Source organism: Saccharomycopsis crataegensis, assembly GCF_037102585.1.
Source record: "Saccharomycopsis crataegensis DNA, jcf7180000000074, whole genome shotgun sequence".
NCBI lineage: Eukaryota > Fungi > Ascomycota > Saccharomycetes > Ascoideales > Saccharomycopsidaceae > Saccharomycopsis > Saccharomycopsis crataegensis.
In genome coordinates, this window is record NW_027043821.1 from 192983 (window position 1) to 217873 (window position 24891).

Consider the following 24891-nt stretch of genomic DNA (forward strand, 5'->3'; position numbering starts at 1 on the left):
CTTGTACTGTCTATAAAACCATCGTTCTAGTACTGTCTACAATATTCCTGAGAAGATCGGACTACTATAGTAAGTACGAACTTCTTGGAATTGTTTTATTTTCTTATTTTGATTTTAAATCTTTACACAATAACTTTCCAGTGTATTTAAATGCTTAAACAACATTTTATTTCATTCATACAGCTACGAATGTATGAATTCTAATATATATATTAAAGGAGAAGCAAGTTATATTACAATATGGGATTCAACGGGAAAAATTATTGATTTGATGATGCTCCAGCAGTACTCCGTAGAGAATCTGTGCGTGTGGCCTTTCTTTATGCTTTCCAGAGTATTCCTAAACATATAAAGCCTCAAATAACCGTTAAGAAACTCTTAAAAACCCGAATCCTTTGAGTATCGCACACCGATATGCCATTGCAAGAGCCAAATCCATGGATCCACGACCTTTGGTCATGTGACAAAACCCCCAAAAAAAAAAAAAACAAAAAAAAAAGTTGTTAAAAAAAAACGATTTTGGCGATCATTAACATTAAGGGTTTTGGGCTTATTCTGCTGACAAGAATATCTGGACTTCACAAGAGCGGCACTTTTTATCATAATCAGCATCGCAATTGGCGACATTGGGCAAACAGATAGATGCCTTTATGTTGCCTAAACTCTCGTACTCCCAGTTTGCGCTAAGGAAGACTTTTTTGGCCGGTGTTTGCTATAAGAGATCTTACAATATCAACAACCAACTTGCAACGATCCATCTTTATACTGCAATCAGATTGCCGGAGGTAATCATGAACAATGTGAATTTGGGAAGGCAGAAAAAAGACGATTTTGCATCGGATGCATTCAGCTCTGATGACTCGGACTTTTTTGGATCCCTAAGTGATTTCGAGCTCGAGAAATTGGATGAGAAGCTCGCACAAAAACCATCGGGAAGTGACCATAACCTAGAATCTGTTGAACTAGCTAACCCCGCACATATAGAAACTATTAGAAAAGACACAGGTTATGACTCCAGCGAGTGGGTATCGGACAATAATGACTTCGATGACACTTTTGATGATCAGCTCGCATTAGATAACCAAAATAATGAGCCACAAACAGTTGGTGGACAAAGAATAAGCTTATCTCAGCGACTATCACTTCTAGAGAATAGTCAAGGGTTGAATAAAAATTCACATTCCATTACAAATGTTCTAAAGAAGAGTCAAGCCGTTAACGTACTACTCCGAAACTCTTCAGGAAGTAGCTATAAAGAACCTCAAAACCTAGAAACAGCAACTGCGAAGTTGGAAAGCAAGTCTGATAAAGAAAATCAAATCGAAGACCTACAACAAATAATGGTGTCCGAGGACTTTGTTTCTGATGCATTTAGTGATTCTCAAGGCTTATCTTTACCCAACACAATCGATCCACAACAAAAAAACCCTACCAAGACAGAACCAGAAAATATTAATCTACGAAAACCTTCTAGTGCTGGCGGTGACGATCTCACACAGCCAAGAAAACAGAATTTGAATTTAACTCCAGGAACTCAAAATGATCATGAAGGAATCAACATTGATTTAACCGATCCTTCGTCGCCCGATGATCATCGGTGGAAAACTACGGGCAAAAGATTTGTCATCACGCGATCGGAACAAAGTATGGAATCTCCAACAATCCCTATGGGACGCACAAGGGCACCAGTTATTATATCTTCTCCAACCCAACATTTAACTCAGCGACCTCTGGTATCATCGCCTTTGGCCAATGGGAAATCCGCCGCCTGTTTGGCATCACGGAAGATGTCCACCGCCACTAATGAACTCCCTTCGTCGTTTGTCGCGGAAATTGTCCTTAGTGAAGAGCAAAACAAGATTTTGGAAATTATTAAACAAGGACATAATGTGTTTTATACCGGCTCAGCAGGTACTGGTAAGTCGGTGCTTCTTCGTCATGCCATCAAAGAATTAAGAAGTATCCACGGCCATGGTGCTGTAGCCGTTACTGCCAGTACTGGGCTTGCCGCTTGTAATATCGGGGGCACAACGTTGCACTCTTTCTCGGGGATTGGATTGGGAGAAGCCACTGCCAAACAATTGATTAAAAAAGTGAAGCGGTCGAAGAAATCATGTGAAAATTGGAGAAGAACCAAAGTGTTGTTCATCGACGAGATTTCTATGGTTGATGGGAGATTATTGGATAAATTGAGCGAAATTGCTAAAGCGGTGAGGAAAAGTCAGGAACCTTTTGGAGGCATTCAAGTGATTTTCTGTGGCGATTTCTATCAATTGCCTCCGGTTTCCAAGAGAACTTACAACATGAAAGGTGATACCAAAGAAGAGGATGCGAATTTCGCATTCACATCAGAATCTTGGAAAGAGTCTATTAAAGTAATGGTGATCATGACGAAAATTTTCCGTCAAAAAGGTGATTTAGATTTCATTGATATGTTAAACGAGATGAGAAATGGGGAGCTTTCCACTAAGACCATCCATAATTTCTTACAACTTCGAAGGCCTTTGCCTACCGATGATGGAATTGAACCGGCTGAATTATTCGCTACGAGATATGAAGTCGATAGGGCTAATAATAGAAGATTGAGCGTGCTTCCGGGCGAAGAATACGTTTTTAATTCTATTGATGGCGGTTCAATGGTCAACGGAGATTCTCGAGAAGCTCTATTGAATAATTTTTTAGCTCCGAAACAATTAATCTTGAAAGCGGGAGCCCAAGTCATGATGATCAAGAATATGGACGAAACTTTGGTCAATGGCTCTTTAGGGAAAGTTATTGATTTCGTCGATCCGGATACCTATTTTTTCTATAAGAAGGTTGTGGAAGATGATGTTAGTGATGATGAGAAATTCGAAGCTGCTGTGAAAAGACGGACCGAAAAACCAACAAAGTTTACGGAAAAGCATAGACCTAAACTTTTGGAGACCATGGAAGAGGAAGCCACCAAACATGAATTGGATGAATCGGTGTTTGATTTTTTCAAAGTGATGAAAGAAGACGAAAATATCGACCCGATCCTCAAAGCTAACATTGATAGAAAGAAAAATCTCATTAATAAACTATACGATGCCAGCAAGAAAAGAAGATACCCGTTGGTGAGATTTTTAGTGAATGATGGTAATACCAGAGACGTTTTGGTCAATCCGGAAACTTGGGATATCGAAGATGAGAATGAACAACCTTTAGTTTCTAGAACGCAAATTCCGTTGATGTTAGCCTGGTCGATTTCTATCCATAAATCCCAGGGACAAACGTTGTCTAAGGCCAAAGTCGATCTCCGCAAAGTGTTTGAAAAAGGTCAAGCGTATGTGGCATTAAGTAGAGTCACCGCCAGAAAAGGGTTACAGGTGTTGAATTTTGTGCCGACAAAAGTGATGACTCACTTATCAGTGAAAGAGTTTTATGATGCCTTGATGAACCCCGATCAAGCTTTAGAAAGAGCCCGTAAATTGGCAGAAAGCCCGGCGTTTTCAATGAAACAGTTTTACAAAATGGAACCACCAAAGAAAAGGGAGGCGGCTCAGGAGGCTGGGAAAAGGGGTAGAAAAAAAAGGCTGCCTGCTCCAAGCACCGCCAGTCTTTTGATCTTGAATGATTTGACGAGATAAATCATCTTTTGAATGGTTTGACGAGATATCTTTTGGATGAATTGAATGAAATAGTTGTGATAATAGAATTTTTCCCCAGAAGAGGCGAGGAAGGCCCATTCTGGAGGCTCAGGGCGGCGGCTGGTCGGTTTATTCACAGAATATGAAGCACGTCATTAGTGGGTAGACTCTCCTTTAATCTACCATAACAAGCTCGCAAGCTATCATGAAAGAACTCGGGCTATTACAACAAGCAATAGAGACAGAAATTTCTTTGTCATTTTTTTTTTCTTTTTACTTATTTCACAAGGGGAAAAAAAAAAAAAAAAAGTAGGATCATTTGAGCCGTTATATGTGTATAAAATTTAAATGAATGGGTTATATTGGGTATATCTGCATTTATTGTAAGTTTATGGGATTTATAAATCAGAAGAGGCGAAATGTATCCAAAAAGTTTCAATAACTTATGAAAAAAAAAAAAAAGAGGCTCTTGACCATATGTAAAGATTTTGAGAAGAACCACATCAATTAATATATATAACAAATGAAAGATCGAGATATTTTGTTACTCGAATAGTTTGTCTTCTAATAATACTGCAAAACTAACAAGACGAAAAAAAAAATAAAATAGATATAGATTCAAAAAGCCAATAACCCAATAACCGCTTATTCTCTTATTAATATCATCTTTGGATATCATGAGTCTCTTGAAACCCTCTTAGGACTATCAGAAATGTTGAACCCTCCTCCTCCGGCATTACTGGCAGCACCTCCCCCATTGACCAAGTTACCGGACAGCGATACACTTCTTGGGCTCTTATAAATATTGAGGTAATTGGTGCTTGGCCCCGCACTTAACCCACTACCGATATTGGAACCCAAGGTATCTCCTGCACTATTAAGGTTGAACAAACTGACCCGAGACCGAAGCTGCGGCGACGTTAAATCTTCATGCCGTCCTGGCAAATTCGTCGCCGATTTATTCATTGCCGACGCCATCCCCATATAGTGATTATTATTATGATTATTATTACTATTATTGTAATTCGCATTGCCGGTGGCACCCTTTTGTGATGAAGAGACAGAATATAGTGAGGCCATCAGGTTGCTGGCGTTGAAGTTTTTGTAGAACGGAGGGATCAGTGGGGTCACCCCAAAGTTTAGGAACGATTGATTGTTTTTCCGTAGGCCATTATTATTATTATTATTATTATTATTATTATTATCACCAACAATATCAAATTGCGATGGGTTATCACGATATGTGAACTGCTCTTCGAGATTTATATCGGTATCAAAAGTGTTTGGCAGAAACTCATTGAGAGAATCACCATTCAAGTAGCCTCCAGAATTACCATTATTTCTATGAAGAATGCGATTCTTGAAGAAATTGACCACCGCAATGACTTTATTATGTCGCATAATGTGTTTCAGGAGATGACTCAATTTGAAAATGAAATTACCAATTGATGATTGGTACATCATGGAATTGTAAAGTTTGACGAACCCAAATTTCCGATTGACAAAATGTAACAATAGCAAAAATATTAAAAATATAATGATCATCACCGTGAAAATAAAATTGACTTTGGAGATCTTGTCCTGTTTAGATAAATTGGTGAAAGACCCTGAAGATTTAGTCGATGAAGAGGCTCCGGCAATGGATATCTCGAAATTTCCCGGAATGAACGGTTGTTTGCCCTTTAATTTCTGTTCGGTTTCACTAGGGGCGATCCCCACCAAATTGCTATATTTTTTATTTTCCTTGTTAGATTTAGAAGATGAGGCAATTTCGATTTTCGAAGACGCGTACAACAAAATCTTTCCCAAAGTCCAAGATAATTCATTACCATCAATCATTGCCGCACTCTTGAAATAGAAATTGTCATCCCCAGCCTCGTCAGCACTCTTTTCAAAATCAATTCTTGGTAAACTGAACCCTTCGTGCAAAATGTTCACGACCCAACTACCTTTGAAACAACTATCTTTCAAATATTCTAGTTTGATCCCGTTATATTGCTCGTTTTCGAAATTCTTCATGATCTCAGAATTCCAATTACTTTCACAAAACTTTTTGAGCTCGATGTTAAATTTGTCAAAGCTATAAGTGCCCCCCAAATTGAAAATATCATTGATGGTGTACCAATACTCGGAGATCCCAATGAATTTATCGTTAGCGAAATCAATTATCGGGACGTGGATCCCGTTGAATAAACAGGGATAATCATGACATGGGAGATTCTTCAATAATAAAGGATATTGTTCTCGAAGGCACATGTCATAATCTCCTAACCCGACAATCTTATACATTTTCCCATTGATTCCTTCATCCACCGATAATCCTTTCGGTATACATGGATCATTAATACTCAATGTTTTCTGGAGCGAATTCCCGGTACTGTCACCTATATCATACAATGACACGAGATTTTTCAAGTACCTTCTTCTTGCTTGATTGGCACCGAATCCTAACCACGTCGATACAAAAACATTCCATTCTTGTAGATCACCATTAATAGAGCGCAACTTCACTAGGGATAAATCATCGTGGTGTCGAGTCACTTCGGACAGATTCGACGGAACAAACGCGATCTGGGTCGACGCCCCTCCCATATCCATGAACCCAAAACTACTGTGCGCTTCGTCGTCGATTTGGAAATTGTTAAATTTTTCCGATAAATAATTGAGGGCCATCCAGCCATAAATACCTTCGGTTTCTCCATCGATGATTTCAAACTGCTGGGCGCAGTTCTTGATTAAAAACTGGGTTTTACCAGTGAGGTTCTCACAAATACTATGGAGAATCTTTTCTTGCTTTTTCACGCTAAGAAGTCTCATGCCCGCGGTGGCCTGGATGAAAATTGGGGTTTGTTGGAGCCGGGAATTAGGAATGATCAGTTCACTGAATTCCATCAATGGTTGTAAATGGTTTTCCCAAAGCCGATCTTTTAACCTTTTATCATCATCATCATCATCATCATCATTATCTTCTTCTTCTTCTTCATCATCGGAATCGTCGTCATATTTTCCAAAAGATGATAGTCCAGGAGTGATTTTCTTATTCCAAGAATTACTGGATAATATCTGCGGCACAGAGTTTAGCAATTCCGGGTGGCTCAGGGACAAATGGTCCTGGATATAATTGGCGTCCAACCACTTGTAAATGTGAAGCCGAGAGCCCGACGACCCAGCATCGATAACCACACCATATGAGAAATTCTCATCAGGGATACTGGTGTAGTCTATCTCTGAGAGTCCCATAATATATATCTTCAGTTGTCTATATCTATATTATATATATATATATATACTCACTATAGCCGTTATCTGTTCAAAAAAGATGTTGTTTTTCTGAGCGGGTGGTGATCTCCTCAGGTGCGGCTAGCAACGTCCCATCATCGAATTTTTTACCCTTTTCAATCATTCATTCAATGACTTACTTCAACATTTATCATTGAATTTCACCCGGAAATAGAATAATAAATAAAAGATAAAATGGGAAAATCAAAACTGGGCAAAGCCAATTCCGGGGATCTAGTGTATGACCCCAAATCAAAAACCTCGGTCATTCCCAGTGTTGCCCCAAAAACCATTCAGCCAAAACATCAATACCAGCGACTCAATTACCTTTACCAACTATCCACCATCCTCACCGTTGAAAAACATCCTGAATTGGCGCGGATCTGCGCGAAGAATATGGTGCAGATATCTCAGAAAACCGTCACCAAAATGAAACCCAGCATCAAGCGGAAATTGTGCAAGAAGTGTAACAGTGTCTTGATCCCAGGAATCAATTGTCAAGTGAGATTATTGAATTATGAAGCCAAGGATAGTGGTAATTCAAAAGGTTCTAAAATCGAAAAGAATGAGAATAATTGTCATGGTGAGATACTGAAGAAAATAAATACAAGTGTTTCTGGGAGCACAAATGATGATGAGTTTAATAATCGTGGGAGCACCACCACGATGGATGATGATGGTGATGATGATGGTGGTGGTGGTGATGATTCCAAACCCAAGATTACCACTACTCAGGAAGATAATGGGAATTCCCCCAATGAGACTATTGAGGAGATTTCTACAGTATTCAAACTTCCGAAGCTGGCATGCTTGCAAATTACCTGCCTTGGATGCAATACCATTGCCAGAAGGTATCCGGTGGGTAAAAATATCGAATACAAGTTATGGCATGATGATCCTGAATATTGTTTGGATGTTAATTGAGTGTTCTTATTGGGAATAACTATGTACTATAATAAATCATTGTATTATAATTGCTACTTGTTAGATACAAGCTATGCTGTTAGTATACTATTGTAAGAGCTATGAATGCCCAAAGTGTATTTATTACATGGTAACAACATGAGAAGAAATACAAGATAATTTAATGGAATTTCATTAGTTAAATGTGTAAAAAAGAAGAAAAAAAAAAAAAAAATAGGATAAAGGAGAGAAACGAAGCTAACAATATATATATATATATTTATATATACTTATTTACTAAGCCAAGGCCAGTGTGATGCAGAACAAAATATTTTTTAACGAATGAGCAAGTAAGAGAATTAGGGTGGCTATTAGTGATAGCCAGCAGATATTTAGATAGTATAATTAATATGGATGTATCATCAATAAGAGCACACTTGGTGTGAAAATGAAAATAAAAACAAAAACAAAAAATTGAAAAACGTCAAAAACAAGAACAAAAAATTAACAACAATAAAAGTAACAACAATAAAAGTAACGATAAATTAGGCAAGAGAAAAAAAAAACGATAAACGAGAAAAAGTGGTATTAGATCATCTGAAGATAGATGCTAAAAGAGGTGTTTCAAATTTCAAGCTTCAAGGGCCTTTCCTTCAATTGGCAAATTTTCTTTGTCATCGTCGACCTTGGTGGAAGCCGATGTTGCAGATGCTTCCAAGGCTTTAGCTTGGATTTGACTGATTTCTGATTTCAAAGTAGCAATCTCACTAGTCAATTCTTCGATTTTGGAGCCTTGAGTTTTGATTTGGGCTTCTTGATCGGTGATTTTGGATTCGTTGGCAGAGTTTTCAGACTTATGCTTAGTGGATAATTCTTCAGTTGCACTTTTATGAGAGGTTTCCAATTTCTTGATTTCATCAGCGTGAGACGATTCCAATTTCTTGATGGCAGCACTATGTTCTGAAGTTGAAGATTTAATAGCTTCTTCCTTGGCAGACTTCAAGGTTTCGACTTGTTTAGTTAATTCTTCGACTTTAGCTTGGAGCTGGGAGCTTTTGGTGGTCAATTCTTCAGATTTGGCGGTGAATTCCTTAGATTTCGCAGACAATTCTTCAGATTTGACAGATAATTCTTCAGATTTAGCAGCCAATTCCTTTTCTTGGGTAGATTTCAAAGCTTCTAATTCTTTGGACTTGGTGGCGATAGCGTTGTCATGGGTTTGTTTCAAATCTTCCAATTCCTTGGTTTTGGCAGCAATTTCTGTAGCCTTGGATTTTAATTCACCAACGTGGGTTGAAGTCAACTCGTCCAATTGTTTAGTCTTATTGGCGATTTCCTTATTCTTTGATTCCAATTCGGTGGCATGAGAGGCCTTTGATTCTGCCAAATGCTTGGTATGTTCTTCTTTCAAAGCCTTCAATTCTTCCTTGAGCTTGGTGATTTCTGAATCGGTGGATGACTTGGAGGACCCTTCTAAGGCTTCAAATTCAGCGATTTTAGCATCCAAATCCTTTTGCAATTCGGAAATGGTAGCGGCAGAAGCGGCAAGTTCGGCTTTGGTGGAAGAAAGTTTTGCTTCATATTCGGAAGTCTTGGTGGAGAGTTCCTTGGATTTGGTTTCAATTTCCGCTTCTTTGTCGGTCAAAGAAGTTGACAAGGAACTGATTTTGCTATTCAAGTCTTTAATTTGAGAATCGCTGGCGTCTTTTGAAGTCTTGCTGGCGTTATCCAATTCTTGTTGTTTTGCAGTCAACAATTCATGTTTTTTGTTCAATTCGTCGCTTAACTCGGCGATTTTCAATTTTTGAGATTCCAAAAGCGCTGATTTTTCGTCTTCGAATTTTTTCAATTGGTCTGCCAATTGGGCTTCTTTGGCAGATAGTTGTTCTTTTGTTGCTTTTAATTCACTTTGTAAACTGGAAAGTTTAGAGTTGGAGATTTCAATTTCCGAGGTAGCCGCGGCATGCTTTGAAGACATTTGGTCCAATTCTTGATGTTTGGCAGATAATTTAGTTTCTAACTCTTTGGTAAGTTTTTCATGGTTGGCGATGATTGATTGTTTCAATTCCAAATCTTTAGAAAGAGAAGAGTGTTTTTCGGTGAACTCGGCCAACGATCCGGATAATTTGGAAATTTCATCCTTAGAGGTAGAAATCTCGGCGTCCTTAGAATTGATAGAAGATTTCAAGTGTTCGGCAGCAGCGATTTTTTCGGCTTCAAGGGTGTCGATTTTTGCGGATAACTCTGTAATTTCTTGTTTGGTCTTAGATAACATGGTTTTTTCGGTGGCAAGATCGGCGGTGAGTTTGTCGATAGACAAGTTCAACTGTTTGATGGTCGATTCCAATTGCAGTTTTTCGGCGGCAAATGCTTGTAATTGGCTGTTCAATTTAGCAGAGTCGGAGTTTAAGCTGGCGACTTTGTCGTGGTGGGATTTTTCCAAGTTCAAGATCTTCAAGTTCAACTCGTCGATTTGGGAGTTTTTGGCGGTGATGGCCTTGGAGTTGGAAGAGATGAGGGTCTCATATTTTGCGGTTGATTCTTCCAATTGAGCTTGCAACTCTCTTTTCAAGCCTTGTTTCAATTCGGCAGCCGATTGCTTGTAGTATTCACGGTCGGCGAACTTTGTGATACAAAAGGTGATGAGGGCTGAGGCGCCAATTTCGGCAAGGACGGTGACCATGGTTCTTCTGTGGTGGGGGTCCATACACTGTTTGATAAGAGGTAGCGGCAGATGTGCTGGTGTGCTGGTGTATAGAAAATATTGCTGGGGTGGCGATAGGAACTATTGGATGGGTGGTAAAAAGTATGGGAAGAGAGAATGAATGAGCAGAAAAAAAAAAAAATAGGAGAAAAAAAAAAAAAATTGGGCCAAAACAGCCTCCAGGAGGTGGGACACCCCGGCCATCCCCCTGCAAACGGCAAAAGGTAAACAGTACCGCCGGGGTGGGTTAACAACAGTGGTGTTATATTATATTTTATATTATATTTTATATTATATTATATTATATTATATATTATATATTATATATTATATTATATTATATATTATATATTATATATTATATTATATTACATATTATATATTATTATAGTATTTCTCTTCTAATATAGAAATCCCATAAACTTACAATAAATACAAACATACCCAATATAACCCATTCATTTAAATTTTATACATATAACGGCTCAAATGATCCTACTTTTTTTTTTTTTTTCCTCCTTGTGAAATAAGTAAAAAGAAAAAAAAAAATGACAAAGAAATTTCTGTCTCTATTGCTTGTTGTAATAGCCCGAGTTATTTCATGATAGCTTGCGAGCTTGTTATGGTAGATTAAAGGAGAGTCTACCCACTAATGACGTAGTTCATGTTCTGTGAATAAACCGACCAGCCGCCGCCCTGAGCCTTCAGAATGGGCCTTCCTCGCCTCCTCTTGGGAAAAATTCTATTATTACAACTATTTCATTCAATTCATCCAAAAGATATCTCGTCAAACCATTCAAGCTCAAAAGACTGGCGGTGCTTGGAGCAGGCAGCCTTTTTTTTTTTTCTACCCCTTTTCTTTGGGTGGGTGGTTCCATTCTGTAAAACTGTTTCATTTAATACATGTAAGGGTCAAATATCATCAAGTGGTTGTAACAAAAGAGGAAAAGACAATGACATTTTTTGCTCAACTCTTGTGATTTCCAATTTTTCACAATCTTGCTGAGATATTCTTTTTGGCTATTACTCGCCATTATGAAGTCTTCTGATACATTCGGCAAATATTCTGCTCACATCTTATAAAGAAAACACTCCTACACTTTTTACTTTTTGCTTTGGCAATCACGCGGCACAGCGAATAATACCAATAAGGATGAACGGTTATTCCTTGTACTATAATAATACCTATCTTTGCTGATCTTGCGTTAAGTATAGTAGTAAGAAAGTCGAATAACCATCACAGTAATTAGTCTCCAGCTATTTGATGAACTCGCAACCCCACGAAAAAAATGGTTCGGGATGCAACAACTTGCTGGGAACACTGACTTCTGCGGGTATAAACACAGTAAGGTGTATGATTATTCAGTGTAAATAAATAAAATGAAATCGGTGAATTAAAATAATTAATTCATCAACTAATTGAGTTGTGAGTTGATTGACAGAAGAATAGTAGGTTAAGGATTATAGATGAAAGCAGGGTGACGATAACCGTGCTATCCTATCGTATGTGTACACTGCTGGTTAGCCCAGCTCCCTCCTCCCCTATTTGCGATCGATCGATTGATCCATTATACTAGAAGCCCGCGCCCTGTCCAGCCGCCTGATTAGGCACAAAACCCCATCGCCCTTCTCTTCTTTCTCTTTCTCTTTCTCTTTCTCTTTCTCTTTCTCTTCCTTCCATCAACAATCATACGACAAAACATCCCATACCCAATATGAAGTTGTCTGCCTTGTTGCCCCTCGCATACCTCATCGGTGCCTCTTCTGCCTCCGCTTCCAACTCGTTTGTGGACATCCTCGCCCCCCACAATAACCAGCAACGTCCCCTTATCAATGAAAACATCCAAAACAAACTCCACTCACAATTCGACGGTGCTTCCACCTTGTTGCAATCCGCCGCAAATGCTTTGGGTGTCTCCTTGGACTCGTTGTCTAACGATATCAAAATTACCTGGTCAGAAATCTCCATGAAGTTTCCTTCCATCGTCTCCAACTTGCAGTTCGTTTCCCAGCCAAAGAAACACTCCAAGAAGAGCAACTGGGACTTCCAGGTCGCCGACGCCTCCCACCCAAACCACCAATTGAGAGTCAAGAAAACCAATGCCGCCAAGTTGGGGGTCGACTCCACTAAACAATACTCGGGGTACTTGGATGTCGAAGACGAAGACAAGCATTTCTTTTATTGGTTCTTTGAATCAAGAAACGACCCTGCCAATGACCCAGTCGTTTTATGGTTGAACGGTGGCCCGGGCTGCTCCTCTTTGACCGGTTTGTTCTTTGAATTGGGTCCTTCCTCCATCAACGCTGAATTGAAACCAATCGACAACCCATACTCTTGGAACAACAACGCCAGTGTCATCTTTTTGGATCAACCAGTTAATGTCGGCTACTCTTACTCTTCTGGTGGGGTCAGCGACACCATTGCTGCCGGCAAAGACGTCCACGCTTTCCTCAATTTGTTTTTCAAGCAATTCCCAGAATACTCCCACTTAGACTTCCATATTGCCGGTGAATCTTATGCCGGTCACTATATCCCGGTATTCGCCGCAGAAATCTTGGAACACCAAGACACCAACAACTTCAATTTGACCTCAGTGCTTATTGGTAACGGTTTGACCGATCCTTTGAGACAATACGAATACTACCAGCCAATGGCCTGTGGTGAAGGTGGTCACCCTCAAGTGTTGTCCGATGAAGAATGTGATGCCATGTTGGAAAATGAACCAAAATGTCTCAACTTGATTAAATCTTGTTATGAAACCGAATCGGTCTGGTCTTGTGTTCCTGCAGCTATTTACTGTAACAACCAAGCTTTTGGCCCTTACCAGAAGACCGGTCTTAACGTGTACGATATCCGCTCTCCATGTGAATCTGGTGCCCCAGGGGGATTGTGTTACAAAGGATTGGCTTACATTGATGATTACTTGAACCAAGATTACGTTAAAGAAGCCGTCGGTGCCGAAGTTGACGAATACCAATCTTGTAACATGGATATTAACAGAAACTTCCTTTTCGCTGGTGACTGGATGAAACCTTACCACACCAAGGTTATTGAATTGCTTGACACTTATGATTTGCCAGTCATTATTTATGCCGGTGATAAGGACTTTATTTGCAACTGGTTGGGTAACCACGGTTGGTCCGACTACTTGGAATACAGTAAACATGAACAATTCGCCAAGACAAAGTTGCATAACTACTACACTTTGGCTGGCGAACATGCTGGTGAAGTCAAGAACTTTGATAAATTCACTTTCTTGAGATTATTCAACGGTGGCCATATGGTTCCAATGGATCAGCCAGAAGCTTCTTTGGATTTCTTCAACAGATGGATTTCTGGTGAATATACTTTGTCTGAGTAGATTTCTTGTACTTCCCGTGAGGTATTTTGATTTTTTCTAAATCAACTTAATAAAATTGGAACAAATTTTTTTCTAAAAAAATATCACAGAAACAAAATAGTATATATATATATATTCTTTTTGCTTTATTTTTTGATATATACCTAACTTGATGGTTTTTTCTGTGCTTGGATTTTTTTATTTTTTTTTTTTTTGCTTCTCTATATTTTCTCTCTCTCAGAGTATTGAGCTACCCTTTTATTAGATTTCTTTTCAAATTTGCAAGGTTTGAAAGCTTATTTTTAAGCGGGTTGATTTAATTAATTGGGATTCTTTTTTTGATTTTCTTGAATTATGTCTTTAAATAATGGACTACACACACTTTTTTTTATTTCATCTACAATTGAATACTTGTAAGATATGGGGGCTATACGATGACATTTTTTTTTTTTTTTTTGATCCTTTATTTATTGTATTATTGACTCCTTTTCCTCATGGTGTCATTTTAGATAAATCTGTCAAAATATGAAATACGATTTCATCTTGAACTACTAGCTCACTGAACAGCTGAGAAGAAATATGCTTCATCTATGAGTTGACAGTTTTTCTTGGTAGGTGTCGCATATGGTTGGGCTAGTTTTTTTCATGTTATTTCAACATGAACTACACAAGAATAGACAAATGAAAACATCATTCCAGCACATGTATATAAACATTATGTAGAAAGAAAAATGGAAAATTCAGCATCACATAATTCAAAACATTAGGATTTCAAAGATCATCATCAAGAAATGTTCGCTTATACTTCTTAATATCGAGCCTTGGATCAAATGGCTCCACCAATAACGCCGTACTGAAATCAAAAATATGGAACTCATCATCGATAATAGAAAACATTTCCGTGCCAAGATAAGAAAACTTGATACCAATGCTCGCTAGTTTCTCAATCTCTTTGATCCCTTTAGCAAACTCTCCGGGAGTCGCTGCTTTCTTGCCTTTCAATCTTTCAGTAGCAAAGAACAATCCGCTCACAAACTCCCATCGCGTAGCAATCACTCCACACCCATAGGTTAGAAATCGAGGGCAATGGACTCTCTCATCAGATCCAGGATGAAGCTTATTGTACGCCTCAATTCTCTCATAGCATTCAATCTCTCCATAAAACTGATCGATAGCTTCCTTTTTCACTTTATGGAAAAATGGCATCGAAAAATTGCCCCGCTCGTCTAGGGAATAAGAACGTCTCAACTCATGCATGTCCACAAACCTCAAGGTGATTTCATCAGTATCATTGGAAATATGAAATCTATTAGCATCAATACAGTCAATGAATTCTACCTTCTTCATGCAAAAAACTTTCCCTTTACCTGCTTCCAAAATACTCAAGTAGTCTGGAGTACAAACAATATTCGTTGACTCCCATGCACTAGTGGCAGGCCGCGGTCTTTGATCTTTTTCAATCTTTGGAATCTGCTGGTTTCCAATCTTTTTCAATTCGTCTTTACTCAATGCCAAACTATCATGCAATTCTTCCATCCTTCTCTCCTTCTCCTTTCTCTCATCATCGCTGAGCGCGACTTCATAATACACCATTACTGTAATTGCCCATTTTATGTTAATAGGAGTCGAGTTCAAATCAAACAACTTGTAATCATACAGAACCACACCGTCGCGAGAGTATGGAAGAAATTTGATAATTAGAAGATGCTCAAAATCCGATAACCCCACAAGGTCCAGCTTGTAGGTCATGGCAAGCCTCAACAACTGGCGCATGATGCTGAATGAGATGTCTGTTGGTGATTCTTTAATTCCAACAAATCCGTACAGTGCTAACCAGTGCACTGCAGATATATCGGAGCTAGCCATTTTTATGGGAAACACTGGTTTCGAATTTGGCCCACCCTTAAATACAAAATCAGTGGACCGACATTCAACACTGAGAGCAGGAAAACGCAATCTAAGAACACAACAAATATCATTGAGGACACACTCACGAAGATTCTCAGAATTCGACACCTTGTCACGCGATGATGATGGAACATACTGTGAGGGTGATATACCACTAAGACACCGTTCATAATTATTGATTTTTCTTTTCAACAGGTTCTCCAAACTATTCATTTTACCTTCCAAGTCAAAATAATGAATCTCAAGGTTGGGCTCAAACAGCATCGAACGCAGCGCAATATCAAATCCTGTGGCCTCAACAAATTTCGCCGTAAACTCATTGGCAGGAATTGTGCCATCATAATTCCAATCGTAGATCCATTTATAGACAGGCAAGGACAATACTGCCCTGTACCAGTAGCGGTGATATTGGGGTTGTCTTTGCATAGTTTCAATAAGTTGTCGCATTTTTTCAAAACTAAAATCTTCATCCACTTCATGATAGTCAAAGTTATGGTTTTCACATTTTTCAAGCTGGTCAATTAACCTCTGGTACCTGGCATTGTTTTGTCGCTCATAATTCAAATTTTCTTCCTCTGTATTGTACTCGAAATCAGACGTGTCGCTCTGTTCAAGTAGATCAATTGACCTTTTGTTCCTGAAATGACTTTGATGTTCTTGAGTGTCAGCCATCTCAAACTCAGTTTTTCAATTTTCCATTAAGTTGGATGCTGGTGTATAATACAAAGAAAATACAAATTCTTTTTGGGTTTTCTTGAACTTTGGACTATATTGGTTCTTTTTTTTTTTTTTTTTTTTTACAGCAAGCATTGCTTGTTTTTATTTTCCTTACTTTTCTACTTTGATATTGTCATTTAAGCAATCATGCTCTCCCTTTTTTTCTTCCTTTTTTTTTTTTTTCTTTTCAGTCATTACCGGGACTCGCCAAATATTTTCCGAATGTCCTCGTCATATAATTTACATGATAATATGATGCCTAGCTGGCTTCACGCTCTCTCGAGTTACAGGCTGTCCATGCCGATAGTGTAGACCCTGAGGGGTATGACGATTGCCGAGTTAATCAATGCCGAACTTGTAGGAGAGGAAACCTTACTAAGAATAGGGTTATCCTTTTTTTTTTTTCTTCCTAGGGAGTCTCTTGCCTGAATTTTGGCTGTCGGTATCACGGTATCACATTAATTACCGGCCTTCTTGTCCACGAACGATGTGTGAAAGAAACCTTTCTCGCTCACCCACCTGAAAAAGTTGACAGGCACAGACAGGACAGGACAGGACAGGACAACTAAACCCGGGAATTGGGGTCCATGTCACTGCATGGTTATGAACCCTTACTAAAAGTTCACTGGTTTTACTTATCTGGGAATTGTTGTCCTAAATGAAACTCTCAATACACACCGGAAATAAAATAACTACACCTAAGGGGCTGATAATGTATTTTTTTTTGGAATATAATTCAAAAGTCAAAATGTATTGAGTTGATAAAAATAATCAAATGTAAAAAAAAAAATGATAAAACTACTGGCTCTTAATGGCGTTTTAGCGCTTCGAAGAATATGTCAATTGTATCACGGTGTTCTTGCTTTTCTTGAGCTGAGCGAGATAGCTGACTGAAAACAATTGCTGCAATGGCCCATTTCATGCTAATGGGCGTAGATTTTAAGTTGAACACTTTATATTGATACTGAACTAATCCTGCTTGCCCATTATCGATGCCAAAATTAAACTTGAAGACGATCAAGCGTTCAAAATCGCTTAGCCCTACTATTTCCAGGTGAAAGAGTCTTGCATAATTAAGTAATTGACGCATGATGGTGAATTCAACAGTTGCAGGCTGCTGTGCTAGCAACGGCACTCCAGTAATGTTCCCCCGTTTCACTTCTATCGGAAAGGCAGTGTGCACATTTTCAGGTGTCACTCGGAAGAGAAAATCGACGGTTCCCTTTTTGTCAATCTTAACTTGAGGTTCAGCGACAAGGTTGGGAAATAAAAGTTCAAGGATGGTGGTAATGTCATGAAAAACAAACATCTGTAAATACCATGTGAGACAAGCCTCGGTCCTGATCCCTTGGTTGACCAAGCTTGAACTTCTTGTATCATTGAAAAGATCATGCAAGCGTTCTGTATTTTCTTTCCCAACCTGTGATTGTAAAGCAGTCCCTAGATTTTGTATCTTTGATTGGAAAAATGCATCACTTATATTCCCAGTTACGTCCAACTGGAACTTTATTGGACGTAACTCCCTTTCAAATTTAGTGGCTGACTCCCTTTGTGCCGCTAACTGAGTGTGGGAATTTGCATAATTCACATTTTGGATTGGTAAGGACAATGCTATGCTGAACCAATAATCTGGTCCTCGATCCATAGTTGAGATATAGTCAATAAGGTGTTTTTTTCTTGCCAAATCCATATTTTGGTTTAAAAAATGATAGTCGAAATTGTATAAACGCTTGTTGAAAAAATCCCTGGCTGTGTTGTAGCTGGCTTCCAGTTCACGTTGTTGTTGTTGTTGTTGTTGTTGTTGTTGTTGTTGTTCCTTTTCATGTTGTTCCTTTTCATGTTGTCGTGCTTCCTGCTGTTCTGCACGCATTTTTTGTCGCTCTGCGCGTTCTTGATTTTGTCGTTGTCGTTGTGCTTCACGTTGTTGTTGTGCTTCACGTTGTTGTTGTTCTTCACTTTGTCGTCTCCCAGCCATCTGTGACTTTTGCTCCTTGGATGAAAGAAATAAAATTTAGACAAGTATTTGAAAGGAAAAGATCTTTAACTTTCAAAACCTCTGCGATCCTCAGTAATTTATAAATAATTCCTGGGAAGTATAGGAAATTTAAGGGTGCCCATTTCTGGGAAGGAATTTAAGGGCGTCTTGGGAAAGAAATTTAAGAGTTTCTATTTCTGGAAAGCATAGGAAATTTAAGGGTGTCCTGGGAAGACCTTGATCGCCAATGGCTTGCAATTGTGAATAATATGTTAGTATTGAATTGTTCACTGACAATTATTGTATGTGTTGGTCTGGTTTGGTTAATGGATGGCCACTAGGGGTAGGAATAGTGGATTTCATCATGGTCAACATGCTAAATACCATGTCTTTGAGATCATTGAAATCCTTGACAGTGACAAACCCAGTGGTATCGTGAGATTCGTGGTGAGCTGCAATGGATCTGGTTCAGCAGTAGCTTCAGAGCTCATGATTGTCTTGGACGTGTAACTAAATTTCACCTTAAAAATATTAATGTAATGATAATAAAATATAAAGTAAATAAAAATGCTTAATAGTATATAAGCCGGAAATTTGAATGTGAGTCTTATATGTCTATATACATGATAATAGTACTAATTAATGATAGTCAAAATCTACAAAAGTAGTGGAAGTATTTGGTGTTATGAGCCGACATTCACACATGGTATAGGTTAATCATAGGCGACGAACGAGCCAGTTTCCAACAATAAGAGCCGACCACCTGCCAACGAGCTGGATGAGGAGTTAGTGTAAATACCAGAAGTTCGTACTTATCCTACATATTTGTTGTTAAAAGAAACTATAAATTCTTATCTTCTCCATAAACCACTACATTCTTTTCTAACGTCCTTCGCCCCCAAATTTAACCTGAAATATTGTCACAGCCAACCATAGAAAATAAACATCCTCATGTATAAGTTGATGATTACTCCTATTAGGTGACACGATGGTTGGTCAGCTTTGTTTCAGTACCACTTACTTGAAATATACAAATGAAAACGTCATCTCAGCACGTGCATATTGTCTGCCAGTAGTACAGACCTCCTAACATGGCTCGATGACCAAGGACTCCACTACTTTTGTAGCTTTCGACGATTGATAGTCATTATTAGCATGTATATAGAACAATCAAGACTCACAAACAAATTCCTGTTTATATATTATTAAAAGTTTACATTTACTTTATACTTATTATTATCATTACATTAATATCTATAAATCGACATTTAGTTCAACATCCAAGCCAATCTTAAATCCTGAAACTATTTCCACCTCCAAAGATGATCATCAAGAAATGTTCGCTTGTACTTCTTAACATCGAGCCTTGGATCAAATGGCTCCACCAATAACGCCGTACTGAAATCAAAAATATGGAACTCATCATCGACAATAAAAAACATTTCCGTGCCAAGATAAGAAAACTTGATACCAATGCTCGCTAGCTTCTCAATCTCTTTGATCCCTTTAGCAAACTCTCCGGGAGTCGCTGCTTTCTTGCCTTTCAATCTTTCAGTAGCAAAGAACAATCCGCTCACAAACTCCCATCGCGTAGCAATCACTCCACACCCATAGGTTAGAAATCGAGGGCAATGGACTCTCTCATCAGATCCAGGATGAAGCTTATTGTACGCCTCAATTCTCTCATAGCATTCAATCTCTCCATAAAACTGATCGATAGCTTCCTTTTTCACTTTATGGAAAAATGGCATCGAAAAATTGCCCCGCTCGTCTAGGGAATAAGAACGTCTCAACTCATGCATGTCCACAAACCTCAAGGTGATTTCATCAGTATCATTGGAAATATGAAATCTATTAGCATCAATACAGTCAATGAATTCTACCTTCTTCATGCAAAAAACTTTCCCTTTACCTGCTTCCAAAATACTCAAGTAGTCTGGAGTACAAACAATATTCGTTGACTCCCATGCACTAGTGGCAGGCCGCGGTCTTTGATCTTTTTCAATCTTTGGAATCTGCTGGTTTCCAATCTTTTTCAATTCGTCTTTACTCAATGCCAAACTATCATGCAATTCTTCCATCCTTCTCTCCTTCTCCTTTCTCTCATCATCGCTGAGCGCGACTTCATAATACACCATTACTGTAATTGCCCATTTTATGTTAATAGGAGTCGAGTTCAAATCAAACAACTTGTAATCATACAGAACCACACCGTCGCGAGAGTATGGAAGAAATTTGATAATTAGAAGATGCTCAAAATCCGATAACCCCACAAGGTCCAGCTTGTAGGTCATGGCAAGCCTCAACAACTGGCGCATGATGCTGAATGAGATGTCTGTTGGTGATTCTTTAATTCCAACAAATCCGTACAGTGCTAACAAGTGCACTGCAGATATATCGGAGCTAGCCATTTTTATGGGAAACACTGGTTTCGAATTTGGCCCACCCTTAAATACAAAATCAGTGGACCGACATTCAACACTGAGAGCAGGAAAAAGCAATCTAAGAACACGAAGAATGTCATGGAAAATAAGCATATTCAAATTCTCAGAATTTGACACTTCTTCACGCGAAATCGGATGATAGTGCCAGCGTGGTGTATCACTAAGACACTGCTCATCATCTTTGATTCTTCTTTCCAATCGGCACGCGAAAGCATGTATTTTCTCTTGAAGGTCATAATCAAAAAGCGGATAGTTAGGTTCAAACAGTATGGGACGCAATGCTTTATCAAATCCAGTGGCCTCAACAAATTTAGCGGTGATTGCATCAGCAGGAATTGTACTATCATAATTCCAGCCGGAAATTTTGAAAACAGGTAAGGATAACACTGCTCTGTACCAGTTGCGGTGAGATAGACGGTGCAGTAGCACAGTGTCAATGAGTGTCCACATTTCACTGTAATTCAAGTCTTCATCCACATCATGATAGTCAAAGTTATAGTTTTCATATTTTTCAAGCTGGTCAATTAACCTCTGGTACCTGGCATCATTTTGTCGCTCATAATTCAAATTTTCTTCCTCTTCAGTGTACCCAAAACCAGACATGGCACTCTCTCCAAGTTGATTATCACTCATCTCTAATTTTTGTTTTTTGAATTTCTTGAATTTTGGGAAGATAATGGGTTTTTTCTATCATCTTAGTTGATATACGAGAGCAAGCTTGCTTTTTCTGTTCCTAAGCAACACGCTAGAGAATACCACGACGATGGTATCTAAACTATGTCTGCTGTATTGATAGTTCTAGACTACAAGTAATTATTAAAGGCAACCACAATGCAGACAAGCAAGAAGCAAGAAGCAAGAAGCAATAGTCAGGAACATATTGCTATGAGCTTCTAATTAACAAACTGGTGGGCACTGTGTTAGTATGATATTGATTTCGCCTACCAATTAATCTCTAATTAATGACTTCTACTGTATACTATCGGCTGATACATTTGGCGTATCTTTAAATACTAAGTCCTTTTCTTCCACGGACGAAAAATGTTAGTTGCAACTGGATATCCGAGTATGGTAATAATCATAATGTATTGGTGGGAAGCGTTAATAGCAGCGGTCATATTGTCGCGCTTGGTATTTAAATCTTTTAACTTCGATTAGTTACATAGAGATAGTATTTTGAATCGATGCTGATACACTATCAACTCGAAAAAATTATTCAAGGTGATATTTAAATGACAGCGTTCATGGAAAGTTTCTCCTCTTATAACTGTTAATAAAAGCTATTTTTTGTAAAAACCCAACGATTTGGTGCACCTGAATTTACGTTTGTGAAAAAAAACCACAACCTTTTTCTGGCCAGTGATGGATGGATGCCGCTGTGTATCGTCATATAACAACAAGTTTCAATAGTTTGAATCACCAATGCTTTCTTCGGGTTGCGAGATCTTCAAAAAATTGAAGATCCGATGTCCCATGGATGGGAATTGTAAATTGGCGGATTGTGTCTTTTTACACTCGACGAAAAAACCAGATCAAGTGCAACAACCCCCATCAAGGGTCCAAGCCAATAATGTTGGCAGTGGTGGAAATTGTTCTGTGATTAAATCAGATACAGTTTTGAGAAAATCTGCTGACATTCAGGAAACTCCAATAAAGCATTTGGGGACCACACTGAATGTACCAATCAATGCAAAAGTGAAGCCAGGAAAACTGGATCAATTATTAATAGAGGAGAAACTTAGAAAACCAGAGATGGTATTTAAAAAACAGGAAACTATTGGAGAAGTGAATAACAATACTAATATAATAGCTCAAGATCATAAGAAACCTGAAGTGACTGAAGAAGTTAAAGAAAAGCATGATAGAGATATTACAACTCATAATGAGGTCAAGGAAGAAATCAAGAAAGCGCCACATGATAATAGCAAGGAGAATCAAGATCAAGCAAAGAAGCAAATTGAAACCAGGAAATCAATAAATCACGATATGGAAAAGAAAGAGAACAATGATCTTCAAGACAATGCTCTTATTAACCAAAGTGAAGGTAAAGAAGGGCTGCAGAAAAATGCACAACAGAAAATTCTAGCTAGTGAACCAAAAGCCAATGCTGATACGTCGATTGGAATGAAAGAGTCTTCTGAGAACAACACCAGGAAAAGAAATTCAGATTCTGCAGCGGCTGGTGATTCGAAGAAAGCTAAATTGGGAAAAAATATATCAAATAACAGACAATCAGATGTAATGAAAGCAGCACCCATTAGTATCAATAACACCTCCAAACTGAAAACTTCTACTCCAATGAAGACGACAACAAGTAACTCAACTCCAAAACCAAAAGATAACTCATCAAAGAAAATGCCTCATAAAGTGGTGTTGAAAGATGTCTCTCAAGTGTTTGCAAAACCTATCATGCCTTATCCGCCTTCAACTCACCAACAACGTCTTAAATTCATCACCCTCCTTGCAGGAGAACTCAAGAAAACTCAAAGTTGTCTGATACCTAACAAGGTAGCAATTGAATTGGAATATCAAGTGGCCAGTAAATCTTCAAAACAGATATATGTTGGAGAGTTCAAGAGTTTGGTGATGAAAGTCAAGAAGAAAGATGAGCAGATGAGAAAGACGATTGAAAATATTGTGAGGGCTGCCAAAGGAATCAAACCAAAGAAAATTACAGAGTCTAAGAGTGAGAAGAGTGTTACTAAAGAGGACAAAGGCGATATATTACGGAAAGTGGAAAAGTTTATCCATTCTGTGGAGACTTTAGAGAATAATGGGTATGTTGTGAAGGAGCCAGAGATTACTGTAAACTCTGAAAATTTTGCCGAGGAGAAACCAAAAGCTTTCCAGAAAGAAAACACCAAGAATTGTGAAAGATGCAATGCGACATTTACCCCATCTCGATCATTCAAAGGCAGTTGCAAATTTCATCCCGGGAAAAAAGTTTACAGCCGGGACTCGAAATTCAAATTATATTACCAATGGGATTGTTGCCAGTTGACATTCACGAATTCTGCCCATGATGATTTTGGGAACGATGAACGAGTGTTAGGGTGTCAGACCAACGAGCACCATGTGTTTAAGGACAGTGATCCGGGGGAATTGGCGAAAGTTCGACAGTTTGTGCGAACCAGCCAGTTGGGGGACGATCGAAGCACTGCGGCGGCAATTGTGGGGATGGATGCGGAGATGGTGTACACCACTTTAGGGTTTGAACTCGCGAGATTGACGGTGGTCGATTTCTTCCAGTCCCACAAGGTGTTGTACGATAAGTTAGTCCGGCCACAGGGGAATATTATTGATTATAATACTAGGTTCAGTGGGATTAGTTGCATCAATGCAGATAATTCCGTCAGTTGGCATACGATGATGGAAGAGTTAGGGCAAATCATCAATGACACGACGATCATTGTGGGGCATGGGTTAGAGAATGATTTGAACGTGATGCGGTTGATACATTATCGAATTGTTGACACGGCCATCATATACAAAGACGGGATGAGGAAATTGTCGTTGAAGTATTTGGTACAGCAGTGTCTCAATAGGGAAATCCAGGTGGGGGAGCATGATTCTACGGAGGATTCGGTAGGGGCGATTGATTTGGTGAGGTTTAGAATTAGATGAATAATAGTAAAATATACACCAGTGATTGGCCTACTCAGATACTTAGGGTAATGTTTTGTAGCATGGTATTTTTTTCACGGTAAACGTTGTGGGGTTGGAATAAAAATGAGTATTACTGCAGTGCTCATGAGCACATGAAAAAAAGAAAGAAAAAAACTCCACTCCGATCCTCGAGGCGGTGAAAAAAAAAAAAAAAAAAAAAAATTATGTGAAAAAAACTCAATGTAACTTTAATAGTCAAACAGTAGAAAAGAAAAAGATTTTCCTCACCATTCTGGTTTCATTTTTGTAAACATTTTTACAATTCTCATCATTCTTCTTCTTTCTATCTCAGTCGATTTTCACAAAATTTTCACACCCAATCAAGGGAGAGAAAGAAAGAAACAGA

General features: G+C 38.6%; 9 protein-coding genes across 9 annotated transcripts; 4 read left to right on the forward strand and 5 right to left on the reverse strand. All coding sequences in view use genetic code 12, as the record gives it.

Annotated features, from left to right (window-relative positions):
• Positions 1 to 650: 650 nt before the first annotated feature.
• Positions 651 to 3608, forward strand: PIF1 (DNA helicase PIF1; the record flags this gene model as incomplete). Its single annotated transcript, XM_064995546.1, has 1 exon — positions 651 to 3608. One exon carries the CDS (start codon positions 651 to 653, stop codon positions 3606 to 3608), a length of 2958 nt encoding a protein of 985 aa, XP_064851618.1.
• Positions 3609 to 4283: 675 nt separating this feature from the next.
• DASC09_019440 (apyrase) lies at positions 4284 to 6848 on the reverse strand (the record flags this gene model as incomplete). The annotated part of the gene is made up of 1 exon (XM_064995547.1): positions 4284 to 6848. One exon carries the CDS (start codon positions 6846 to 6848, stop codon positions 4284 to 4286), a length of 2565 nt encoding a protein of 854 aa, XP_064851619.1.
• Positions 6849 to 7082: 234 nt separating this feature from the next.
• Positions 7083 to 7811, forward strand: RPR2 (ribonuclease P protein subunit RPR2; the record flags this gene model as incomplete). The annotated part of the gene is made up of 1 exon (XM_064995548.1): positions 7083 to 7811. The coding sequence occupies one exon, from the start codon at positions 7083 to 7085 to the stop codon at positions 7809 to 7811; it is 729 nt and encodes a 242-aa protein (XP_064851620.1).
• Positions 7812 to 8421: 610 nt separating this feature from the next.
• On the reverse strand, positions 8422 to 10497 carry DASC09_019460 (uncharacterized protein; the record flags this gene model as incomplete). Its single annotated transcript, XM_064995549.1, has 1 exon — positions 8422 to 10497. The coding sequence occupies one exon, from the start codon at positions 10495 to 10497 to the stop codon at positions 8422 to 8424; it is 2076 nt and encodes a 691-aa protein (XP_064851621.1).
• A 1712-nt stretch (positions 10498 to 12209) lies between these two features.
• On the forward strand, positions 12210 to 13856 carry PRC1 (carboxypeptidase C PRC1; the record flags this gene model as incomplete). Its single annotated transcript, XM_064995550.1, has 1 exon — positions 12210 to 13856. The coding sequence occupies one exon, from the start codon at positions 12210 to 12212 to the stop codon at positions 13854 to 13856; it is 1647 nt and encodes a 548-aa protein (XP_064851622.1).
• Positions 13857 to 14606: 750 nt separating this feature from the next.
• Positions 14607 to 16415, reverse strand: DASC09_019480 (uncharacterized protein; the record flags this gene model as incomplete). The annotated part of the gene is made up of 1 exon (XM_064995551.1): positions 14607 to 16415. One exon carries the CDS (start codon positions 16413 to 16415, stop codon positions 14607 to 14609), a length of 1809 nt encoding a protein of 602 aa, XP_064851623.1.
• An 853-nt stretch (positions 16416 to 17268) lies between these two features.
• Positions 17269 to 18435, reverse strand: DASC09_019490 (uncharacterized protein; the record flags this gene model as incomplete). The annotated part of the gene is made up of 1 exon (XM_064995552.1): positions 17269 to 18435. The coding sequence occupies one exon, from the start codon at positions 18433 to 18435 to the stop codon at positions 17269 to 17271; it is 1167 nt and encodes a 388-aa protein (XP_064851624.1).
• A 786-nt stretch (positions 18436 to 19221) lies between these two features.
• On the reverse strand, positions 19222 to 21512 carry DASC09_019500 (uncharacterized protein; the record flags this gene model as incomplete). Its single annotated transcript, XM_064995553.1, has 2 exons — positions 19222 to 19252; positions 19828 to 21512. The coding sequence occupies 2 exons, from the start codon at positions 21510 to 21512 to the stop codon at positions 19222 to 19224; spliced, it is 1716 nt and encodes a 571-aa protein (XP_064851625.1).
• A 789-nt stretch (positions 21513 to 22301) lies between these two features.
• REX3 (RNA exonuclease) lies at positions 22302 to 24503 on the forward strand (the record flags this gene model as incomplete). Its single annotated transcript, XM_064995554.1, has 1 exon — positions 22302 to 24503. One exon carries the CDS (start codon positions 22302 to 22304, stop codon positions 24501 to 24503), a length of 2202 nt encoding a protein of 733 aa, XP_064851626.1.
• Between the last annotated feature and the right edge of the window lie 388 nt (positions 24504 to 24891).